The sequence below is a fragment of the Panthera leo genome, chromosome A3 (genome assembly GCF_018350215.1).
Source record: "Panthera leo isolate Ple1 chromosome A3, P.leo_Ple1_pat1.1, whole genome shotgun sequence".
NCBI lineage: Eukaryota > Metazoa > Chordata > Mammalia > Carnivora > Felidae > Panthera > Panthera leo.
Genome location: NC_056681.1, coordinates 79,825,801 through 79,850,699, shown reverse-complemented (window position 1 = coordinate 79,850,699; position 24,899 = coordinate 79,825,801). Strand labels below are relative to the sequence as shown.

Sequence of the window (24,899 nt, the reverse complement as noted above, 5' to 3'; positions counted from 1 at the left end):
TCTGATATAAAAGACCTTACATCAGCTCAGCAGATATTCTTCCCTTCTTACAATCTTCACTTGAGGTAAGTGAAGGGAGTCCCTTTGTGACAAGGACCATTTAGTTCTAGGTTCCAGAAAAGCCCAAGTAGCTCAGATCAAAACAGACCTCCCAGATTTGGGGAGAACTAATCCAAATGCCGGTATCAGTTCCAGGAGCATCACAGGTTTTACTAGGGTCAGTAAACCTTTTCTAGGGTAGGCAGGCTCCTCCAAGTCTTAGCTCAAGACACATGGCTTATGGTCAGCCTTGTATTTGCATGAGGAAAATGTTCTCTTCCCCTTTTTCTTTTTTTTTTTTTAACGTTTATTTACTTTTGAGACAGAGAGAGACAGAGCATGAACGGGGGAGGGCCAGAGAGAGGGAGACACAGAATCCGAAACAGGCTCCAGGCTCTGAGCGGTCAGCACAGAGCCCGATGCAGGGCTGGAACTCATGGACCTCGAGATCATGACCTGAGCCGAAGTCAGCCGCTTAACCGACTGAGCCACCCAGGCGCCCCTCTTCCCCTTTTTCTAACTCTTACCTGATTTATTATGTATAAATTCCTAAAATCCTACCCTAGGAACAAACTACCACAGCAAGGGTTTCTAAAGTTGACTCCACTTATTCTCTACTGATTTCAAGTCTAGGGATATGGTCCTGGAAGCCTCCTTTTTAAAATGCTTTTATGATGGGGCGCCTGGCTGGCTCAGTCAGTGGGGTATGTGACTCTTGATCTCAGGGTTGTGAGTTCAAGCCCCACGGTGGGTGTAGAGATTACTTAAAATTAAAATCCTAAAAATAAATAAATAAATGCTGTTATAAACACCTGTGCATGCTGAAGTATAAGAACCTCTGCACACAGTACAGCTGTAAGAGTGAATGAAAGAGGGAAGGAAAGAAACCCCAGCAAGCAGAGACAGGCAAGATTTGAATTTGAGGATTTAATACTAATGGGGGAATAAGATTTTAAAAAACAACGACAAAACAACAACAAAACACCCCAGCTCACTGGGGAGGGATCATGAACACCTTTGCTTCAACAACTCCATCTTCAGCTAGGCTGGCTGCATCAGTGTGCTGATACTTTCTTCTACCTCTGACAGCTTCTTTAGGACTTGATTGACCTTGACTTCATCAAATTCCAAACACAGAAATTCAGATTCCTGGAAAACACAAAAGGATGTTTTATAAAAGACCCTCAAGATAGCCAAGGCTCTGGATCTGGGCTGACCCAGTTCCAAAGGCCCAGGGCCCCCTACCTAGCAAGCCTGACTCAGGTCTCAATACCTAAATGATATATTATCCAGCAAATCAAATCCACATATTTAGTTCCCTAAATAAAACTACTTCTATTAGGTGTTTCATAAATGGTAAAGAGATATACAAATGTTAGGTGTTCTCATTATGTGGCATGTGAGAAGCTCTTCAGTCATCACGTTCCATCCCATAACAATTTTTTTTAATGTTTATTTATTTTTGAGAGAGACAGAGTGCAAGGGGGGGGGGGGGAGGGGAAGAGAGAGAGGGAGACACAGATCTGTGGCAGGCTCCACGCTCTGAGCTGTCAGTACAAAGCCCAACACAGGGCTCAAACTCACTAACTGCACGATCATGACCTGAGCCGAAGTCATGTTTAACCGCCTGAGCCACCCTGAGTGCCCAGATCCCATAACAATTTTTAAGGTAAGTACTTAAGTACTTATAAATGAGGACACTGAGGCACACAGTGGTTAAGCTGTATCACAGAATCAGAAAAGGGCAGAGTCGGACTGTGAACTCTTAGCTCTGGCTGACTCCAAAGTCCATATTGTCTCCATAGCACCCAGTAGTATAACAATAGAAGGAAGGTCTGGATTGGCTCTGTGTTAGCCTGATAATTGAGCTACTTTGGATTTAGTGGTTATACTAGCAATTATGACAAGTTGTGACCAAGTTGCTTGGGAAATATCAACCAGATCCTTTGAAGATAACCAGGTCTTGAAACAGCCTTAAACATTTCTGAGGCCTTTCCACTTGCTGCAAGCCAACTCTCCAAGATTTCCATCAAACACATTCCCGGCACACACTGTTAGGACCAGTCAATCAACCTAGATTAGGTAGATATCAAAGAAAAAGGCTTCTGAAGTGTGGTGACAGAAATTTCATGTACAGTGAATACTTCGAACAAATTATCTCAAGCAACAGCGGCAAATTATATGTATCCAAGAGTGATTATCTTTGAGATCCTTATGAACAATAATCATATTTTGTTTTGTTTTAATTTTGGAGAGAGAGAGAGAAAGAGAGAGAGAGAGAGAGAATCCCAAAATGGGGCTTGATCCCACGACCCTGGGATCATGATCTGAACCTAAATCAAGAGTCAGGTGCTCAACCAACTAGGCCACCCAGATGTCTCAGAACAATAATCATATATTTTAAAGCAGTATGAATTCTCAGAGATCATATAATTCAACTACCTTGTTTTTTAGATAATGAAATTGAGGCCCTCCGCATGGTAAATGACATGTCTATTGTCCCTCTGTTGATGGAAGAGCCACCAACCAGATCAATGCTCTTTTCTTTACATTTTCCTCTCTAAATACATGGTATTTCCCGTCTCTATCCCCAAAGTGGAAGGTAAGAGGAAGAGCAACAAGCCTTTTCAGTAGGAGCAAGTTACTCTGTCAATAGCCAGAAGAACTTTCAGGAGCTGATTTTGGGAAAGTCCCTGTGCTGTTGCTAGGCTGCTGTGTTGTTTATTCCCCCAGGAGAAACAAGTACAGAGGGAAAGAAAGGGTCTCTCAGATGAAAAGTTTCCAAAGGGAGGAAAGGCTTTCCCTGACTACAGGGAACCTTTTCCTCAAACACGTATTTGGATAGTAGAGGGGAATAGTACATGAACTTAGAAACCGTCAGGTTTAAAATTAAAAAAGAAAGAAAAAAGACACTGCCAGGTTTTCATTTAGTGGAAAGCAAAAAACCAATTTAGAGAAAAGAAAGATGCTCTTTGTGTTGAGGAGCTGCAGGAAGGGTCATCTCCTTTTGGAAAGAAGAGCAAATTTATGGCAAATTAGACAATCCAGTTAGCTAAATTAAGAACCGGTCTCAGATTTGAAAGCCTTTATTTCTTCATTCAGTTTTACCGAGATCTTTAGCGTGCCTTTAAAACATTTTTGAACATTTGGCCTTTGAAATAATAGTCTAGAAAGTAATATTTACCAGTCTAACATATATATTCAGGAAATTGGCAGAAGATGATGCACCCATGTTTTAACCTCATTGAAAGTCATTTACTATAATAAATTCACCTGGTTTTCAATTTATATGGGAAGAAATTATCAAGGACTTTGATCACAGAGATAGGAATACAAGAGTTCATTAATAAAAGCCAGGATCTTTTTTGATGAGGGGTCATTAATTTGTTGTAGATTTCAGTACTCAAATTATCTATGACAGACATCTAAATATCAGTGAAGCTGTTTATTTTTAAGGATAATCAAATACTACAGAATCTAGCAGGCTAGGTAAACAGAGTCCAAAGTTAAATTTTCCAACCACTCCCAATCTTCACCTCTCCCCGCTTGAAACAATACACATTAACATGTTAGAAAGACACATATAACCATTTATGACTCTTGAAGACACAGTTTATCTGAAACTATTATCAAGGCTTAGCTTCATCTAGTTATGCTATCAAAATATTTTATCAGGTATTCAAGGGCTTTTAAATTGGGGCTTAAGGGGCTTTGTTCAAATTTTGCATTTGGCTGGGGGTACCCTACAGAAAATACATCTAATGCACTTGAAGATATCTGTATATGCAGATATATCTGTAGATATCTGTAATGCAAATGATGCGTATCAAGCCAGAGACAGAAAGTATAAGGACAATTTGAAACATCTGATTTTTTTTAATTTTAGAGAGAAAGTATGCACAAACAAGGAAGGGGGAGGGGAGAGAGAGGGAGGGAGAGAGAATCTTAAGCAGGCTCCATGCTCAGCACGGAGCCCGACTCGGAGCTCAATCCCATGACCCTAGGATCACAACCCAGGCCTAAATCAAGAGTCGGTGGCTCAACTGACTGAGTCACCCAGGTGCCCCTGATTTTTTTTTTTTCAAGGTCATCCACCCTGACCTGGGCCCAACTGGTTATAATAATGAGAGATGGTAAGACTAAACTCCTATATTTAAGTATCTGAGTCAAGAGTTAGAACCTTCTGTGTTTCAGTAGAGTGTAGATACAGCATGCGGTGGAATCAGAAAGCAGTTAGATGAATAAGCAAGCACATCATTATTAAGAATATGTAGTCTAGGGGCACTTGGATGGCTCATTGAGCTAAGTGTCTGACTCTTGGTTTCAGCTCAGGTCATGATCTCACGGTTTGTGAGTTTGAGCCCCGCAATGGGCTCTGTGCTGGTGATGCAGAGCCTGCTTGGGATTTTCTCTCCCTCTCTCTCTCCCCCTTCCCTACTCATACTCTCTCTCTCTCTCTCTCTCAAAATAAATTAATTAATTAAAAAAAAAAAAGAATACATAGTCTGTGATCATGGGGAGTATAGCAGTATATTAAACACCACAAGGGTTTAAATAACTGTACCAAATTAGAAAAGAAAGCAGAGGCAAAATATTCAAATATTCTCTCCAAGTGCAGAAGCTAAAAAGTTATAAAATCCTAAGAGATCTAAGAGGCCACCATCTCTAAACAGAAAAACCCAACAGAAAAACCCAAGCTGCCTTTAATGACTCTGGAGAAAGACATCTTACCAGTTCTCAAGAAAGTCCTTTCCCAGGCAATAACTCTAATACTCTTCAGGAAACTCTTACTTGCCAAGCCTAGATCTTTAACGCTTTAGCTTAAACTCATTTCCTAGCAGGGTCAGAGAGTATAACTGATTATTAGTTAATATAATAATTAAAGGCTGTCATTAAGCAAGTGTTTGGTTTTCTCCATCTACACACTAAAACTTCTTCGTGTATAATGTCTATTTAAGTAATTTCAATATCTATCAATAATAGCCAAACTATGGAAAGAGCTCAAATACCCATCGACTGAAGGATGGATAAAGAAGATGTGGATGTGGTATATATATACACATATACACACAATGGAATGTTACTCAGTGATCAAAAAGAATTACATCTTGCCATTTGCAATGATGTGGATGGAACTAGAGTGTATTATGCTAAATGAAATAAGTCAGTCACAGAAAGACAAATACCTCACGATTTCACTCATATGTAGAATTTAAGAAACAAAACAGATGAACATATGGTAAGGGGAAAAAAAGAGAGACGGAAACAAACTATAAGAGACTCTTTTTTAAAGTTTATTTATTTATTTTGAGAGAGAGAGAAAGAGAGCAGGGGAGGGGCAGAGAGAGGGAGAGAGAGAATCCCAAGCAGGTTCCACATTGTCAGTGCAGAGCTGGATGCAGGGCTGGAACTCACAAACTACAGATCCGAAACTGGAACTCACAAACACCTGATCTGAAATCAAGAGTCAGATGCTTAACTGACTGAGCCACCCAGGTGCCCTAAACAATAAGAGACCCTTAATGATAGAGAACAAACTGAGGGTTGATGGAGGGAAGCAGGTGGGGGATGGGCTAAATGGGTGATGGGTATTAAGGAGGGCACTTGGGGCACCTGGGTGCTCAGTCAATTGAGCATCCAACTTCAACTCAGGCCATGATCTCACGGTTTGTGAGTTCAAGCTCCGAATCAGGCACTCCGCTGTCAGCAAAGAGCCTGCTTCAGATCTTCCACCTCCCTCCTCCTCTGCCTCTCCCCCGACAAAAATAAACATTTAAAAAAAATCAATAAATAAAAATAAGGAGAAAATTGCTTAAAAAAAAAAAAGAACGGCACTTGTGATGATGAACATTGGGTGTTACTATATGTAAGTGATGAATTACTAAATTCTACTGCTGAAACCAATATTACACTATATGTTAACTAACTAGAATTTAAATAAAAATTTGAAAAAGAAAAAAATGACTTCAATATCTAGGCCCATAAGCATACCCTGAGAAATTCTTTGGCATAACAATACAACAGTGATAAATGCTAAAATAAAAAATAGAGGCACCTGCGTGGCTCAGTCGGTTAAGTGTCCAACTTCAGCTTAGGTCATGATCTCACAGTTTCAGAGTTCAAGCTCCAAATCGAGGTCTGTGTTGACAGCTCAGAGCCTGGAGCCTGCTTCATATTCTGTGTCTCCCTCTCTCTAACCCTCCTCCTCTCACACACTCCCTCTCGCAAAAATAAATAAACATTAAAAAAATTTAAAGAAAATAAAAAGAACTATAATTTACTAAACACTTAGGTGGAACCATTTAGAATAAATTCAACATAAAATAAAATAGAAGTCCTGTATCTTATTTTCTATATTATTATTATTTTCCATGCAAAATTCCCACAAAACTTTATCCCCGCTTGATTAGTCAGATTTAGTATTATAACATGACTTTGGCAAGTTCTGCACACTGTGGTTTCTTTACAAAGTGCTAAAGTTAGAGGACAGAGGGTGAGAGTGGGAAAAGGTTATCTGCTTACCAAGACTGATTCAGGAAGGCCACACACAGCTGGCCAGATATCTTGAGGCTTAGTCCCCAAACTTTTCTTTGGGTTACATTTATTAACACAAAGGGAATCATGGCTGAGCATAAACGTTAGCCATAAAGCCTATCCCTCTATATAGGCTATCCTTTTAGAAGCTTAAATTAACCTCTGACCTGCAGCTCTGTCACTGTGTGTCTTCAACTTGACAGAGAAAGAGAACAGGCACCAAAGGTCAAAATTTGCAACGGCTTCTAGAATAGCAATTATATAATAATTAAGATACCCATACTTCATGTGGCTTTTTTAGAATTATATTGATACTGTTTCCAATTCTTTCAGGAGACCATGGCAGAGCTTTTTTGTAGCAAAGGATCTTTCAACTTTCTTCTTAAGGAACCATTTATCCAAAATTAAAATTTTATAGTTCCCTGAAAACTGTGGTTATTTTTCACTTGTCCTTTCTTACTCACTCTCCACCCTTCTCTACCTTGTTCCATGTCCTATGTGGCTGTTCTCTAAGACTGTGTCACTCCTTTGTTCTTACAGCTGGGTTCTAGCAAGAGAGAAGAGGGCAGGGTATTTACTCCCTAAACCCCAACTCCTTCTCCTCTGATATTTCCAGTATTTTCTATGTGTGGTATTGTTCCTTCATTTCCTACTTTACTTTCTGGCCTCACTCATTGCTTTCAGTATAAATACAAAGACGAGTCTCTTTAGACTGCCAAAGTACATAGCACTGAACACAAACTCCAAAGATTAGCAGAGCAAGGATTTTCATCATGCCTAAATTGGTAGGAAGGCTGCCCTCCAAGTGGTAATTATCCAAAACCAATATTTATTTTTTTTCTATTATCATTTGTATTGAAAAATGGTATAGTGTCACTTTGGTATTAAAAAAGAAGGACAACAACAATAGCAACAACAACCACGGAAGATCAGATTTCATTCAGAATTTATATCAAGGGTCTTGGGCGCCTGGGTGGCTCAGTTGGTTAAGCATCCGACTCTTGATTTCGGCTCAGGTCATGATCTCACAATTTGTGAGTCTGAACTCCATATCAGGCTCTATGTTGACAACGTGGAGCCCACTTGGGATTCTCTCTCTCCCTCTCTCTCTGCCCATTCCCAGCTCTCTCTCTCTCTCAAAATAAAAAAGCTTAAAAAAAAAAAGAATTTGCATCAAGGGTCTTGATTTCAGAAACATGGGCTCATTGCTACAACCTGCTCTTATAGTCTATATCTAAAACAATGGATAGTTTATGCTGTAGCTTAAAGAAAATACTTCAAAAAAGAAAACTTGTGATTTATCATCTTTTTTTTTTTAAACTTGTGACTTATAGTCTTTTATTTATTTTCTCTTCCTTTCCTTTCCTTTTCTTTTTTTTTAAGCAGGCTTCATGCCCAGTGTGAAGCCCAATGTGGGGCTTGAACTTACGACCCTGAGATCAAGATCTGAACGGAGATCAAGAGTTGGCCACTTTATTGACTGAGCCACCCAGGAGCCCCTATAATTTTTTTTTAAACAAAAATCTTTAGCAATATATATTACATACAATGGTCCCTACTCAGGCCATTTTTATCATGAGGAAATCCTCATTTCAAATACAATAGCTAACAAGTTCTACAGCTACTGTGTAAAGAGCCTGCTAACGCAATTTTCAAAAAGGAAAAAAAAATGTCCTGCAAATCACAAAGTGAATCATCCTACGGGGATGAAAAAAGATGAAATTTAGACTGCAACTTAATGATGGAGCCTCTAAATGAAAATGATTCATGCCAAACTCAATAGGTGTCCATATGTGCTAAGAGCTATGTGGGACTAAGACAGGGTCTCCAAGAACTAAAATAATTCACTCTAATAAATGAATAGAGCAGTGCCTCAGGACATACCAGGTGTTTTCAGAGGCAGAGCAGTTCCTAAGAGGAAGTGCTTATCCATATTCCCACAATCTCCTAGAAGAGGACAGAGTATTACTAGTGTATCATAAAAGCATTAACCATCACCAGACAATAAACACTGGGTTTTCTGGGGTTGTCATTCAGGCATTTCAAAGGACTTTTGTGAGGACAGCCTGACAACTCCCACTAATTCTTATTATATTAAGAAAACATGAACTCTTCATTAGTTAACTAGCAACTCAAAGGAGAAAAGAGACATTAATTGGGTATGTAGAATGTTTCGGATCTATCACTGACCAAAGTTACTGCTAAACAAATTTAAGGCACCTAACTTCAACTTTCCAAGTGGCATACACATGTTTTATATAAAGTGGCAACATTTTAGACACCTGGATGGCTCAGTCAGTTATGCATCCAACTCCTGATTTCCGCTCAGGTCATGATCTGTTTGTGAGTTTGAGCTCACTGTGTGAGTTCGAACCCCGCATTTGGGCTCCACACTGGCCATGCAGGGCCTGCTTGAGATTCTCTGTCTTCCTCTCTATCTCTCCCCTGCTCGTTATCCCTCTCTCTCAAAATAAATAAACAATGGGGCACCTGGGTGGCTCAGTCGGTTGAGTGTCCGGCTTCAGCTCAGGTCATGATCTCGCGGTTTGTGAGTTCGAGCCCCGCGTCGGGCTCTTTGCTGACAGCTCAGAGCCTGGAGCCTGTTTAGGATTCTGTGTCTCCCTCTCTCTCTGTTCCTCCCCAGCTCTGTCTCTCTCTGTCTCTTTCTCTCAAAAATAAATAAACATTAAAAAAAAAAAATTAAAAATAAATAAATAAATAAACGTTAAAAAAAAGTGGCAACATTTTAAAATATAATAATATCAGATTTTAATCATTCAGAGACCTATTATCTGGGTCTCTGCTGCTTCACTTTTTCCTCCTTGTTTTGGTCCATCTTTTAAATATTTCCACAAGATGGGGGCACCTGGGTGGCTCAATTGGTTGGGCATCTGACTTTGGCTCAGGTCATGATCTCATAGTTTGTGGATTCGAGGCCTGTACAGGGCTGTGCACTGACAGCTCAGAGCCTGGAGACTGCTTTCAGGTACTCTCTGTCTGTCTGTCTCTCTCTCTTGGCCCCTCCCCAGCTTGTGCTCTCTCTCAAAAATAAATAAATAAACAAACAAACAAACAATTTCACAAGATGGAAATAGGAAGTGAAATTTAAACTGGCTAATCTAACTAAATCACAGCAGCTCTGCAAAAACTTTTATAGACAAGGAGATTAGAGCTATTGGGAGGAATTTTAATTGTACTTTCATATGACAACTTTTGAAAATCATACCCATATAGTGTAATTTAAGCCAGAAAGATCTTTTCCCCCAATTTATTTATTTTTAAATTGAAGTATGGTTGACATACAATATTACACTAGTTTCAGGTGTACAGCATAGTAATTCAACACTTACATACATTCCGAAATGCTCAATGCTCACCATCTGAAACCATACAATGTTATTGTAATATTATTAACTATATTCCCTATGCTGTACCTTATATCCTGTGACTTATTTTATAGCTGGAAGTCTATACCTCTTAATCCCCTTTACCTATTTTGCCCACCCCACCCCCACTTCCTCTCTGGCAAACACCCGTTTGTTCTCTGTATTTGTGAGTCTGTTTCTGCTTTGTTTTGTTTTTCACATTCCACATATAACTGAAATCATACAGTATTTGTCTTTCTCTGACTTAATTCACTTAGCATAATACCCTCTAGGTTAATCCATGTGTCACAAAATGGCAACATTTCATTCTTTTTTATGGCTAATATTCCACTGTATGTGTATGCATGTATTGTGTATATGTGTGTATGTGATATTGCATATCACACCTGATATATACGCAACTTCTTTATCCACTTGTCTATCTATGGATACTTAGGTTGCTTAATATGCTGCAATGAACACAAGGGTGCATAGATCTTTTTGAATTAGTGTTTTTGTTTTCTTTGGGCAAAGAAATACCCAGAAGTGGAATTACTGGGTCATATGATATTTCTATTTTTAATTTTTTTCAGGAAGCTCCATGCAGTTTTCCATAGTGGCTGCACCAATTTATATTCTCATCAACAGTGTATATGGATTCCTTTTTCTCCATATCCTTGACAGTACTTGTTATTTCTTGTCTATTTTATTTATTCATTTATTTATTTTTAAAAATAGGCTCCATGCCCAGCATGGGGCTTGAACTCACAACCCTGAGATTAAGAGTCACATGCTCTACTGCCTGTCCCAGCCAGGTGCTCCCTCTTGTCTTTTTTATTTTAGCCTTGCATACAGGTGTGAAGTGATAGCTCACTGTGGTTTTACTTCGCATTTTCTTGATGATTAGTGATACTGAGTATCTTTTCATGTGTCTGTTGGCCATCTGTATGTCTTCTTTGAAAAAATGTCTATTCATGTCAGAAAGATCTTCTTATTCCCAAATATCTCCTTTTCTTTAGGAAGGAGGACTACTGTCCTCAGCCTAGATAATGTCTTTACAGCATAAATACTCCCAGGAGAGGTAAAACAAAAAGTCATTAACACTTTTCTATCACTTACATCAGAAGATTCATTTTGTTCCAGGAAGAAAGAACCCAAGTAGCCTGCCTTAAAACTCGGGATGCTTAGGTAATAAGAAGGACAGGGAGAATGGGAGTTTATAGGTAGGACAGAAAACAAAAGAACTAGGAAAATACCAAAGGCAAGTCCTTCTCCTTACCCCATAACCCATATCAGATACACATATCCATAGGTGCAGTATCTTAAACTACTCAGATCCCTGACCCATACTCTCCATACCTTTCTAATCAACAAGGTTGTTAGGCATCAGGAAACCCTAGGGAACTTTATAAAGGGGGCATTAGTAAAATAATCTCAATGTACCAAAGGTTGAATTTACACACATAGAAACACACACATCCTTCTGCCACTGTGCTACATTTTCATCTGCAGGCTCAGAGCCTGTGAACCAACAAGGCAACGAGACTTCAAGAACACTGTTCATTCAAAGTTGTTTGAATTTCTAAAAAGACCAAGTGTCAAGAACAGGACCTTGCAATTCTTTTGGTTTAAGATTTCTTAGCTGGAAAAAAATCTAGACCCATGATTTAGAAGAAAACTAGACATACCTGTCCTGCCAATGTGTGGTCAAAAGGAACACGTATTTTGGCCCAGGCAACCCTGACTTGTTTCTGAAAGGAAGAAAATAGTCTGACCTCGCAAGAAAGAGTGGTTCTTTCGTTGGCTAAATTATGCACTGCTAAACCAGGACTATCACTATTCTTTTTCCTCCAGAGATTTCAAAGCAGCCTGATCTATTCTGTTCCCCAGTACAGGTCAGTAGGGATAGTGAAAGGGAGAAGTACCATCAATCTCCATTTAACACTAGATAAAACAAGAAACCTGGAGACTAGCCCCAGTTATGTGAAGGCCAGAATTCCCAGCTCTTTGATTCAATCCACTCCTCGCTAATACATCTGACTCTGAGGTCAGACACTTTCCACCCCAATTTATATACATTTAAGAGTAGAATGGTAACTAATTAGAGATAATCTGACTTTGTACTGATTTACATAAGCACCAGGACTTAAGCATTTACACAGACTATTTTAGACACACCCAATGAAAGAAAATAAAACGAAGCTGAGTTATAAAACACTAAAAGCTCAATACAATTAGATAACTGGTTGATTTCTATCTTTTTCAAAACATTGTGTTCCAGTTCATTTTATAACTTTTTATTTTCGGCAAGATTTAATGTTTAGCTGTTAAGATTTTCTGTATTTTGAAAAACTTTGGGTGAAAAATATGTGGGTAAAAAGCTATTTTTAGGTGCTCTGGTTTGATTTGCAAGAAATCATACTGGCTCTTGGCTAAGTAGAACTGGTTCCCATGTGACAATGGACAAAGAACCAGAGGAACAACTGCTAAACAGCTGAAAAGGCAAATCATACTGAAGGAGGAAAAAATTTCATTTAAATCTTAGAAAAACCAAATTGACAAAGCTCTTTAGCACATGAGAAAAAAAGTGTTGCTTCTTTTAGTCTGAAGTTCAAATTGGGGCTCCCTCATCATTCCTGATGAGGTACATTCCAGAGCAAACTCATCTGCAAACAACTTTGATAAACAAACTAAAATATATTTACATGAAAGGAACAGAGAAGATTAAAACAAAACAAAACAAAACAAAACTCAACCAGAGTTGCTTGTTTAAGTAATACCATTAGGCAAGCAGAAACAAAGTATGCAATAGCACTTGCTCTCCAAGGGGTTCTTGATAATCTACAGATTAAGATGGGGGAAACATCTTAATACATACAATGAAAAGACCAGAGTGCAGCAATGAATGACAAACTTCTTGGTAGGGGAGGAAGACAGAAGCCATACTAATCAAAACAATTCTGGGACTGCAGATTTTCTCCAAGGAGAGAGATCACCAACTTGTTCTACCAACTGCACCGTCTATTCATGTCCTCGCTGTCCCAATGTGGTTTCTTTTAAGTCCTTCATGACAGCACAATTAAGCAGAAATAGGCATAGTTAAAAAGTAAGCACTTACCTTTGTCCTTCTCTTGAGAAAGCAAATAAAGCTATGTAAATGAGGCAAAGGATGAAATGACTAAGGATAGGAGGACTTTCAAATTCAGAAAAAGGTGATTCGGGGAGAAAAAGTTTTGGATACATTTTTTTTGGTCGAGGTTGTGGGGAAAGGGGATTAATTTTATTAGGGTTCCAACAAACTCCAAATACAATTACATTCTAAGGCATTGAGGGTTGGGATTTTAACACGTGAATTGGCAGGGTACACAATTCAGTTCATAACAAACACCAAAGCTTGGAGGGTCCTGTGTTTACCAAACATTCTGTATTTGTGGTTGATGATAATGATGATGATCTCACACATAATTCTAGGCTTGCTGTTCATACTCTACAGAAAAAAAAAAACTCTAATAGTCCAGAAACACACACACACACACATACACACACATGTGCACGTACACTATCAACTGATTACTTAGGTCTGTCAGCCCAGTTTGGCAGAAGCCTCATCAGGTCTTATCCTCACTGAACTCAATTTTGAAATGCCATTTAATCTATGGGGGCTGCCAGGATAAGAGCTGCCAGGAAGGGGACTGGAAAATGGTATAAAAGAAATGCTTCCTAATCCTCATTCCCAGATCCTATGAAGTACTCTGCCTACCATGCTGTGTCCCAAAGTCCAGGCCCGAAGACTGACTCAGAATCTGGCACCCCATTCTGTGAGAAAATATGGGGGTGAGAGAAGAAGAAGGGATTCATAATTACTGCATGAAGTTAGCCACTAGCCTCTCGAGCTCAAATAATTTACTGCGAACTTCTGAAGTGGCAGGAAGAGGGGAGATTGCATCTCCTAGGGTTGGATTCTGACATCACTTAGGTTGTTGGGGCCTTTGAACAATCATCCCTCACATTATCACAGTGCTTTACAGTTTAGAAAGCCCTTTTGTATGAATGACATCATCTGATCCTTAGAACAGCCCTATTAACTAGGAAGAAAGCAAGCCAGAGTTAAAACACTCTGAAGAACTGTAGAAGTGACAGATAGACCTTATCCATTTGATCCAGATCTTTTCAGCTATATCCAGCAAGAAGACTTCATCAGATAATGTAATGGATTTTATGGGCTTTGATACACTTCTGGTCCAATTTATGGAGGAAAGAAAGAAAAGCCTCATTTTCTTAAAATTGTCCAGAGTTCTAGAAACTAGAGATTAAAGTTCAGTCCTCTGCAAAAGACAGAACAGGTAGTCAGTCCCTAATTGGCAAAACAATAGAGCTTCTTACTTGGTCACCGTTCATTCAGTAGACTTTGAAAGGCATCTGAAAACATTAGCAAATTCAGGGGGGATTTACAATAATTAACTACTAAGAAATTACACTAATGATCATATTAATAGCAATGATAATTAACAATGGCTAACATTTATAGAACACATACAAAATGCCAGGCATTACATGCTAAGTGCTTTATGTGTATCATTTCATGTTGTTGAGGATAATTTTATCCCATGTTATAGAAGAGGAAAGTAAGGAAAGATGAGGAACTTGTTTATTAAAGCCACACAAGTAGTAAGTGGCAGAGCCAGTTTTAAACTCAGGTCTATCTAGCTTCAGAGTCTGAGCACTTAACCATTTTGCAATCCTGACTCATACAGATATAACATAAACACCATCATTAATAGTCACTAAGTACCTTCATGTGAAAGTTATTCTATGATTCAGTTAACTTTAACAAAGACTCAAGGGAAACCTGAGTGTTGACAGTATGATAACCCGAAGTCAATCTAAAGTGGCCTATAAAAACATCTGGATAGATAATGAATATATCCTAGCTGCCATGGAAAATTTCTAGCATTTTTTAAGTGTAATGGGATGGCACCATAGTTGAATTAATGTGTGCATGAGATCTGGGCAGAGAATCATATTATAAAGGGACTAAGTTTTTATTCTAAGGCAAGATGGCCTTTTATTCCCTCCCTCTTTCTGTAAGTGGGGGGCACAGGGTAGGCCACAAGGAGGATTCAGTTTTATATATAGCTACTTGTCTCTATCAACAGGAAAGGTAGAAGCAGTGTTTACCTTAGTCAATTGACTAATATTTGGAGCCTCTTGTTTATGACTTCTTCCAGGGGCCCCTGAGTGGCTCAGCTGGTTAAGCATCCAACTCTTGATCTCACAGCTTGTGGGACTGAGCTCCACGTCAGGCTCTGTGCTGACAGTACAGAGACTGCTTGGGATTTTCTCTTTCCCTCTTTCTCTGCCCCTGTCCTGCTCACTCGCTCGCTCTCTTTCTCAAAATAAACACACACACACACACAGAAACGACTTCTTCTTTCAAGTCACAGTTAATAGAGCCAAAATACCTGCTTAAACCTGAGGTTCTTTCCATCTATAATCAGAAGGAATTCCCAGTTCTGCCTTACCATCTAACCCAAGAACACCAAATTATTCATCCTAAAAAAAACCCACATCAATTTATGGAATGCAAAAACATAAATATGATCATTTTGTAATGTATACAATTATCATTATGTTGTACACCTAAAAATAAGATGATGTTATATGTCAATTATACCTCACATTTTTAACAAGTGAGTGAAAAAGTATTGAAAAAAAGATAAGTATATTAAATTATGAATTCGAACTTTTAACATCCTTCATATTTGGCCTACAGCTATTCTCTGGCCAAGCCAAGATGCAATGGACTGGGTGGGGCGAAGGAAAACAGAGTCCTTGATAATACCTGAAATAGCATAGTTCACTCATACATAATCAAGACTTGATGATAATCACCTAAAACAGAAAGAGCCTGGGTGGCTCAGTTAGTTAAGCATCCAACTCTTGATCTCAGCTCAGGTCATGATCTTGTGGTCCTTGGGTTCAGGCCCCATGTTGGGCTCTGCACTAACAGTATGTGGAGCCTGCTTGGAATTCTGTCTCCTTCTCTCTCTGCCCCTACCCTATTTGTGCTCTCTTTCAAAACAAATAAATAAACTTAAAAAAAAAAAAAAAAAAACAGAAAGAGGACGTAGGCTGCATATACACTGTTATAAATAAAAATAAACAAACATAAATGATTAGTAAAAACTTCTTACTCTACTTTGCAGTCCATCCTTTCATTAAAAGGAACAGATTTGCCACTCTATCCAAGATTATGTCTAAACAAACCAGAAATATGAACTATCAAACAGGGGTCAAAAGTAATGGGACAAAAAGTTAAATACAAGTAACTATTTTGAAGCAAAGTGGGGTATGTCCCCAATGGAAGTATAAGAAAAATATTTTGACAGTACGACATATATTAATGTGGTACTTAATTTTTGGCTGTGATGCCTTGCCTTAGTTGGGTTTCTTTGCTTCTGAGTCATTTTAGTCACATTTGTAAAAGATAAGGCATTTTAGAAATTTCATTATATCATTTCAAGTATATAAAAAATTTGACAAAAACATGACTCTCCTATACTTTCCCCAAATTCACCATTTATTCAACTGTTTATATTTTGCCACATTTGCTTTGTCATTCTCTCTCTCTCTCTCTCTCTCTCACAACCACTTGAGAGTAAGTAGGAGATGTTAGGTCCTTTTATTCCTGAAAACTTTAGTGCATGTTTTCTAAAGACAAGGGCATTTTCTTATATAGCCATGGTTATATAATAATGATAAACACTATTATCTAGCCCAGTCTATATTCAAATTTTATCAAATGCCCAAATAGTATCCTTTATAAAGTTTTTTTCCTGCTCTCAAATCAAATCTATGGTCACACATTGACTGCATTTAGACGTCATGCATCTTTAGCCTCCTTTAATCTGGAATAGTTTCTCAGTCAGCCTTTCTTGTGTTTCTTGATCCTGACATTTTTGAAGAGTACAAGCTGGTTATTTTGTAGAATGTCAATCTGGGTTAGTCTGATGTTTCCTCATGATGAGATTCTATGTGTGAAGGAATGACTATCTATGTACTAAGTACTTACCCCCAACAATTAGTGGACATGGGCTTTGAAATCAAACAAACCTAAATTCAAATCTAAATCAAAACTACCACTTTTAGTGTGGCTGGCTCGGTTTAAGCTTTCTTCTCTACAGTAGGAATTTTAACAGATTTAGCTGGTAAGACTGTTGTGAAGATTTAATGAGATAATGCATCTAAAGCAATTTAACACAGTTTTGGGGTGAATGTAAAACTATCTTACACCTCTTGATTTTACCACATTATCTCATATCCAGCAACACTGAAATGATACTGGTTGATTAAGCAGCATCTCTATTTACTTTCCCAAAGAGAAAAAGAAGTACTTTTACTCTGATAGTACAGGCTGCCTCTAGCAATCTAGTCTAGCCACGGTAGTTCAGTGCTAGCCTAAAAGCAGCAGCAGCAGCAGTAGCTCACTGCCTGGATGCTCCTAACGGCTGTCTCCGGGTATCTTGCTGCTGCCTGTACTAGCCCTGGCTAGTGGAAGAATACCAGAAGTACTACACACAGCATGTTCCTTCCCCCCACCCCTTTTTTTTTTTTAAGTTTATTTATCTATTTTGAGAGAGAGAGAGAGAGAGAGAGAGAGAGAATACACACGCATACCAGCAGGGGAGGGGCAGAGAGAGAAAGAAAGAGAGAGAGAGAGAGAGAGAGAGAGAGAGAGAGAGAGAGAATCCCAAGCAATCTCCATGCTGTCAGCACAGAGCCCAGTGTGGTGGGGCTCAAACTCACAAAACCATGAGATCATGACCTGAGCCAAAATCAATAATCAGATGCTTAACCGACTGAGCCACCTGCCTCAGCTCCTGCTGAGCTCCTGCCACTGCACGGCACGGGCCAGCGAAGTGGGGTGGAAGAGTATGACAAAGGCACTGAACACAAAGACTCTAGGCTACAGCTGCCAAGAACACCAACTTGTTGAGGGAACTGCTAACGAGTACTCTGACTAAAAGCTTCATCAGGAGCTCAGGTGCAAATTCTTTCCTGCCTGTCAATTCTAAGAAAGAAGACAATACTCAAATCAAGTAATTTTCTTAAAGTCAAATTGAGAGATTATTTTAATATTCAACAATAACACTGAAAAAAATCAGGAAGTCCACAGTTAAGATGCAATTCATACTTCATTTCCATAATTCCCTTTCCCTCTTGTATGGGCAAGGGAGCTGGTATCCATAGCACTTCCAACTCATTGTTTTAGTATGATAATCTCATCCTCCCAACTTTTTCTTAGAAAACACCAATTAAATCATTCTATTTATCAAATCACTCTTCTATGCCAAAGGTTAAAACAAAACAAAACAAAACAAAACAAAAGAAGGATTACAACAACTGTACCAATTCTTCAAAGTATCAAAGTACAAACTCACTTTTGAGATTTGGAATCTAATTTAATACGGGTTTTTCTATGTTATTAACTCAAATGTTCCATCATTTTTCTGTTTTTCCCCCCTTTGTCAATTAGAACTTCAAATGAAAGCCAAATGATCCCTAAGGGTAAAGAAAATAAAATGAAACAAACAAGAAAATTCCTGTGTCCCAATTTCAAACTATGAGAAGGGGCCTCCAGCAAAGCAAACAGAAAATCATGCTCTCATTACTGTGCTGAAATGAGGGTTTACATCTGTACTCTGAAAAAGAGAAAAGAAAATTCTAATGCAAAGCTTTTATCTTCATTTATGAAAAGAAAAATATAATGTGAACATTAAGACAGAACTTCTAATAATTCTGTCATTTACAGGACAGAGAACCTAAGTCTGAGTCAGCTTCCAAGAAATACTCAGATTAAAAGTAAAACTGCTTTCAAAATGGAATGCTAGAGTTTAAATCTAAACATATGTCAGTAAAGATGCTATATACCCTGAAAATCACTAGTAGCCTATGGAAATCACATATACTTTTACAATTACCTTTAATTTGGGGAGAAAAACACTTCTCATCTCACTCCACTGTATCACTCATGAGATCTCAGTACTATGTTTAAAAGTTCACTGTATTTAAAACATTTTGGGGGCACCTGGGTGGCTCAGTCGGTTAAGTGTCCGACTTAGGCTCAGGCCATTATCTCATGGTTTGTGAGTTCGAGCTCCACGTCTGGCTCTGTGCTAACAGCTTGGAGCCTGGAGCCTCCTTCAGATTCTGTGTCTCCCCCTCTCTCTACCTCTCCCATGCTCATGCTCTGTCTCTTTCTGTCTCTTAATAATAAATAAACGTTAAAAAAAAATAAAAATAAAAAAATAAAGCATTTTGAAAAAAAAAAAACGTTGAAGGTTAGAGTTAGAAAGTAAAATGTAAATGCATGTAATTCTGCCATTTTATACTCAGTTTCCCCTCTCCCTGTATAGGAAGATCAGGAAGTGAACCCTCTCTATTATTACCCATAGAACACAAAGTATTATGAGTTAAAAATTACTGGTTTGAGAGTTAGACAATGTAGATTTAGAACTAGCTCAGTTATTAGCTGTGTGACCCTGGGAAAGTCATTTAAGTTTCTTGATGTCCTGGTTCCCAAGCCTAGAAAATGGGAAAATACCTATCTCATAGGACTATTATAAAGACTAAGTAAGATAGCACATTTGCAAGCATTCACCCATGTCTAGTGTGAAACAGACTCTCAATAAATATTAGTTTCTCTTTCTATCCTGTTACACACATCCTGTCCCCTGACACTTTATAATAAGTAGTTCTGCTGAACACTTGAACTACCAGCTCTGATTTCTTCAAAACAGGCACTTGGCTCTTAATAGTGACAGTCATGCGAAAGCCTCCTGGGGCCTGACATTGTCCTGGAGAAACAAAAAAGTTCTTACATCGGGGAACAGCATCAACTGCTTCAGGCTATGACAACCCAAACAGTAAATCAACTCCTGCATGTTTTTACAGTGTTACTTAACATCCTGACAGCTTTGTGCTCTTTCAACAGTCTTTCTCCCTGCAAGGATAAGACATGCTATTTGCCCTCTTTTCCCTTCTTAATAGAGGTCTTTATTCAACAAGACCACCCAATGGATTCAACACCCAGGAATCAGAAAGGGCCAAGTTCAACTATGAAGAAACTGGCAAAGTCTTGGGACTAAACAGTGAGCCCTTCTTAGCCTTTTAGAATCTGGACTTTTGTGTGCTTTCTGTTCTTGGAAATAGCAGACTTGCAGACGCACTGGTTCAAACATGTCTGTGTATTTCCCTCAGCTACATTATCACAGAACTCTCACCATGTAGAAGACTTCTTATTGAAGTCCAGAATCTCAGACTCTGACTACAGCCTAAAAAGTAATGCTTCCTAACTTCTCCCACTTCATGGTATGGTATAGACTGACCTCAACACGTGACACCTCTGAACTAAAGGGATTTGAAAGCATTGATGTCTACAAAGGGCTACCGTACAAGCGGCATTGAGAGAAAAGGTATGTAAAGATTAAACCTATTTGCCACCTGACTCAGAGACTTTTACCACATAAATGTAATTGTTTCAACTCCAAGAAGCTCTAGATCAACGTTCACACTCCTTCCTTCACAGGGCTGACCACCCCTCTAGCACCTAAGGGAGAAAGCGGATGTCAGAAAGCAACCAACATTTGATCTGGGAGAGCAGGTCCTTAATGGAAGATCATAAAATACTAAGTCAGCAAATTAGGTATCAAATACTTAACTGAACGTATTACACCAGCCAGGTATCTATCTAGATGCTGAGGGTTCAGTGGCGAACAAGGTAAGGGTTTTTACCTGTAAGAAGCTCACATTCTAAACAGAAAAAAACAAAAAACACAAAAAACCCCAAAAAACAAAAAAACAAACAAACCAGTAAATTAGAACAATTTAAGTCATTTTCAGTAGATCATAAAGATCAGTATTTTTTATCTACAGTAAAGATATAGAACAAAACTTTTGGCTTAATGAAGAAACTTTAGTTACCTTGTGGGTAGTTTACACAAAGGGTTAGAGAAGACTGTATAAATTACAGATAGAGGCTGACCCAGTTCCAAAATTCAATTCTTACATTACTGTCTTCTAACTATGGGCTTAGCGTCATTGCCTCCGTCCTTTGGTAGCACATACAAAAGCAGGATGAGATCATTCATAGGACGATAATGAAGACCAAGACAGTATAAAATTACAAACACAAGGCAAGATATCTGAAGAGCAGGGATCTACTTTCAATTCTATCATATAATATTCACATGGCACTTGGGTAATTCACTTAAAGTCCTAGAGTCTGACTTTCTTCATCTATTCTATCCCACTTTGTAAGGTTTATAGAAGTTTAAATGAGACAATATAAAAAAGAACTTGAGGGGTGCCTGGGTGGCTCAGTCGGTTAAGTGTCCGACTTTGGCTCAAGTCACGATCTCACGGTTGGTGAGTTCGAGTCCTGCGTCAGGCTCTGTGCTGACAGTTGGGAGACTGAAGCCTGCCTGAGATTGTCTCCCTTGTCTCCCTTTCTCTCTGCCCCTCTTCCACTCGCACGCTGTGTGTCTTTCTCTCAAAAATAAATAAACATTAAAAAAAAGAACTTGAAAATATTTAAAAAGTTGGACAATTACCAACTATTACTGCCTAAACAAAATGTTTATAGGAAGACTCAGATGAGAAAAGAGATAGGAATTACTCTTTTGAGTAATTACTCATTTGAGAACAGAATGAATTCCTGCTCCTATATATTAGCTGTTTTGAAATCTTTGCTTCCATTCTATTATCCCAAAGAGCTCACCTTGTGGAGGAAATGGATCCTAAAAAGTGGTATCAGGGCTCAGACAGCCCTTCCTAGTGATTACTCCCTTCTCTGAGCCAAGAAAAAAAAATTACTTTCTTAAAAGTATTTCATTTCTGAGGCGCCTGGGTGGTTCAGTCGGTTAAACAGCCAACTTCGGCTCAGGTCAAGATCTCAACATTCATGAGTTCAAGGCCTATATCAGGCTCTGTGCTGACAGTTCAGAGCCTGGAGCCTGCTTTGGATTCTGTGTCTCCCTCTCTCTCTCTGCCCCTCCCCTGCTGGCACTCTCTCTCTCTCAAAAATAAATAAACATTTTTTAAAAAAGTATTTCATTTCTTGGTACTCTACCCCATGATTAAGTGTCCTTACTTTATGGGTTATTCTCACTGATTATTATCAATTACAAGATAGGAAATTAGTATGAAGTTACCTCTCTTAGCTGTTAAAACACAGACTATCAGGGACCTTGATAATCTCTCTTTTTTCCTTGGAAGACTAGCCATTCATTTTCTTTGGGTATCTCTATAGCCACCAGCTTAAATTCAATTGCCCATGGGGTAGAAGGGACAAAAAAAGAACCAAAGCAGGCCGGGGCAATATGGGGACAGAGTGAGGAGCGGTGGGACTAAAGTAGCAAATCATTCAAAAGGATAATAATTTCTCAGCTCCAGCCTGGTGCTTGTAGAAAAGTGGGCCTACTGTTGGCAGATCTTTGTTATTTCAAAAGATTCCCAGAAACTACATTTTTTAGTGATATCCCTGAAATTTTACTTTATTTGCAAAATGTCCAGTCACCTGGAGCGTACTATAAATTCATAGCGCAGATTTCTTTTGCCAGTGAAGTGGTAGATCATTTATTTAAAAAGTACTTATTAATGTTGGTATAGAACTTACCATTATTCTGATTTGAGGAAGTAAACATTAAGCTAGGCCCTGCAAGCTAGAGATTGGAGAGGATGTTTCAGCATGGGAAAACATTATATGCGAAGACACTGAGGTAGAAATATGCCTGGCATGCTGGGAGGAGGAAGGAGAATATATAGGCTAGTTTGGTTGAAGAAGAATTCCTTTACAGAAAGAATAGGACACAGATGGGGGAAAAAACTGTAAAAAACACTGAATTCTAGAGCAAAGAGCTAAAATTTTTATGGATCATCTTCAAAAGAGAAAGTTTATAGATAATGAGGTGCCATTATGAGGAGCAGGATCATTGCATTTCCTATCCTGCCAAAAGTTAACATGTTGCTGTTCTTCCTACTTTTTTCAAAATAGAGGATAAGGCTGGGTGTTGACCCATGAAATTTGGAGTTCTGAAAAATTCCCAAAAGACCGCCAATTTAATCAACCACACTGTAAGTCAACTCTCTTGGCACTGTGGTGGTCAAGGCTCTCAAAGCAAAAATTAAATGGTCTCTGAAGGGCTATTTATTTCTGATCAATAAAAACATTTAGAATTTAAAACTCAAAGAAAAGGTTACTGGACAGTTTGGCACATTGTCAGGTTAATCATCAGACAAAGCTTTCATCAGACTGCCTATCAGCAGGCAAGAAGCTGGATGGACAGAGCTGGTCTCATACAAGTCTTCCACCAGGGCACAAGCCCCAGAACCCACCACTATGTATATTCAAAATGTAGAGACATGCCTCTAGTGGCTCTTATTTCAACCTCAGAGCCATATCTGTTTTCTACAAATGATTCTGGGGCTTCTAGTCCAGTTGATACTCTCATTGAAATTTCTGGAGACAAATGGCCAGAACAGAACTACTGACTTTCACCAAGAGCTGGGATGCCAAAATATCAAATGTATTAATGGATACTTCGTTCTTTCAGACAAAATATCCTATAAGGCACAGTTGAGACAGGCCATATACACACTGCTGAGGAACTTAAATTTTATTATGAAGGTAATGTGGGAAACATTAAAGATTTTTGGCCAGATAAACATCATGCTCAGAGCAGTTTGAAGGAACACTAACCTGTGCACACCTGGGTGGCTCAGTCGGTAGAGCATCTGACTCTTCAATTTGACTCGGGTCACGATCCCAGTGTCATGGGATCGAGCCCCACATTGGGCTCTGTGCTGAGCATGGAGCCTACTTAAGATTTTGTGTGTCTGCATTTGTAACTACGTGGATGGAACTAGAGGGTATTATGCTAAGCAAAATTAGTCAGAGAAAGACAAATATCATATGACTTCACTTATATGAAGGCTTTAAGACACAGAACAGATGAACATAAGGGAAGGGAAGCAAAAATCATATAAAAACAGGGAAGGGGACAAAACAGAAGAGACTCTTAAATATGGAGAACAAACAGAGGGTTACTGAAGGGGTTGTGGGAGGGGGGATGGGCTAAATGGGTGAGGGGCATTAAGGAATCTACTCCTGAAATCATTGTTGCACTATCTGCTAACTAACTTGGATGTAAATTTTTTAAAAATAATAATAAAAAAAAATTTTTTCTGTCTGTCTCTCTCTCTCCCTCTGCCCCTCTCCCCAACTCACTCTCAATAAATAAACAAACAAACAAACAAACAAAAAGAAAAAGGAACACTAACTTGGTGGTAACATTCAGGATGGCCTGAAGTGGGGAGAAAGACTACAAGTAGGGAGACTTAAGCAAGTGCACAGAGTTGGGAATGAGCATACTAAGTCTATAGAAGGGTAAGGAGGACAGTCTGGGTTTCCCACGGCCTAGAAAACCATCAGGAACTTTTGTTACTCTATCAGGTATATGCCTTTCTCTTACATACACACAAACTCTCATATACATGCATATACACATTCCACACACAGTGTCTGCTTCTGCTCATCAGTTATCTTCTCCTTCCTAGAAAACTCATGCAGTATACACATGGCCAATAAATCCTACCCTAATGCAAGCTCTATGTGACCTCTCAGCTACGGTGTTCATCACCATTAAGCGGCTTCCCTACATCAGTAAATTGAAAATCCTTAGGAGAAATCTATTTCACCCCAAAGCTATTATCTCTGCCTGAGCAGAGCCTGTCACACCAAACCATGCCACAAATACCTGTTTAGCCTATGAATGGGCTACCCTTGTTCAGCGCTTCCTCTGATTTAATAAGCCAGGGCCAGAGGGAAAGGTTGAGAAGCTGGCAATAGTTTACTACTCATGCAGCAAGAACTTTTGGGAAAATAGCTTATATTAGGTCAAC

General features: G+C 38.9%; 1 protein-coding gene across 3 annotated transcripts in view; it reads right to left on the bottom strand.

The window, feature by feature from the left end:
- Nucleotides 1–951: 951 nt before the first annotated feature.
- COMMD1 (copper metabolism domain containing 1) overlaps nt 952–24,899 on the bottom strand; it is a 187,349-nt gene continuing 163,401 nt past the window's right edge. For all 3 annotated transcript variants that reach the window (XM_042932397.1, XM_042932399.1, XM_042932398.1), the window contains exon 3: nt 952–1,188. In XM_042932397.1, the coding sequence (XP_042788331.1) occupies nt 1,081–1,188 (108 nt within the window). In that variant the 3' untranslated portion in view covers nt 952–1,080. The remainder of the gene's footprint in view (nt 1,189–24,899) is intronic.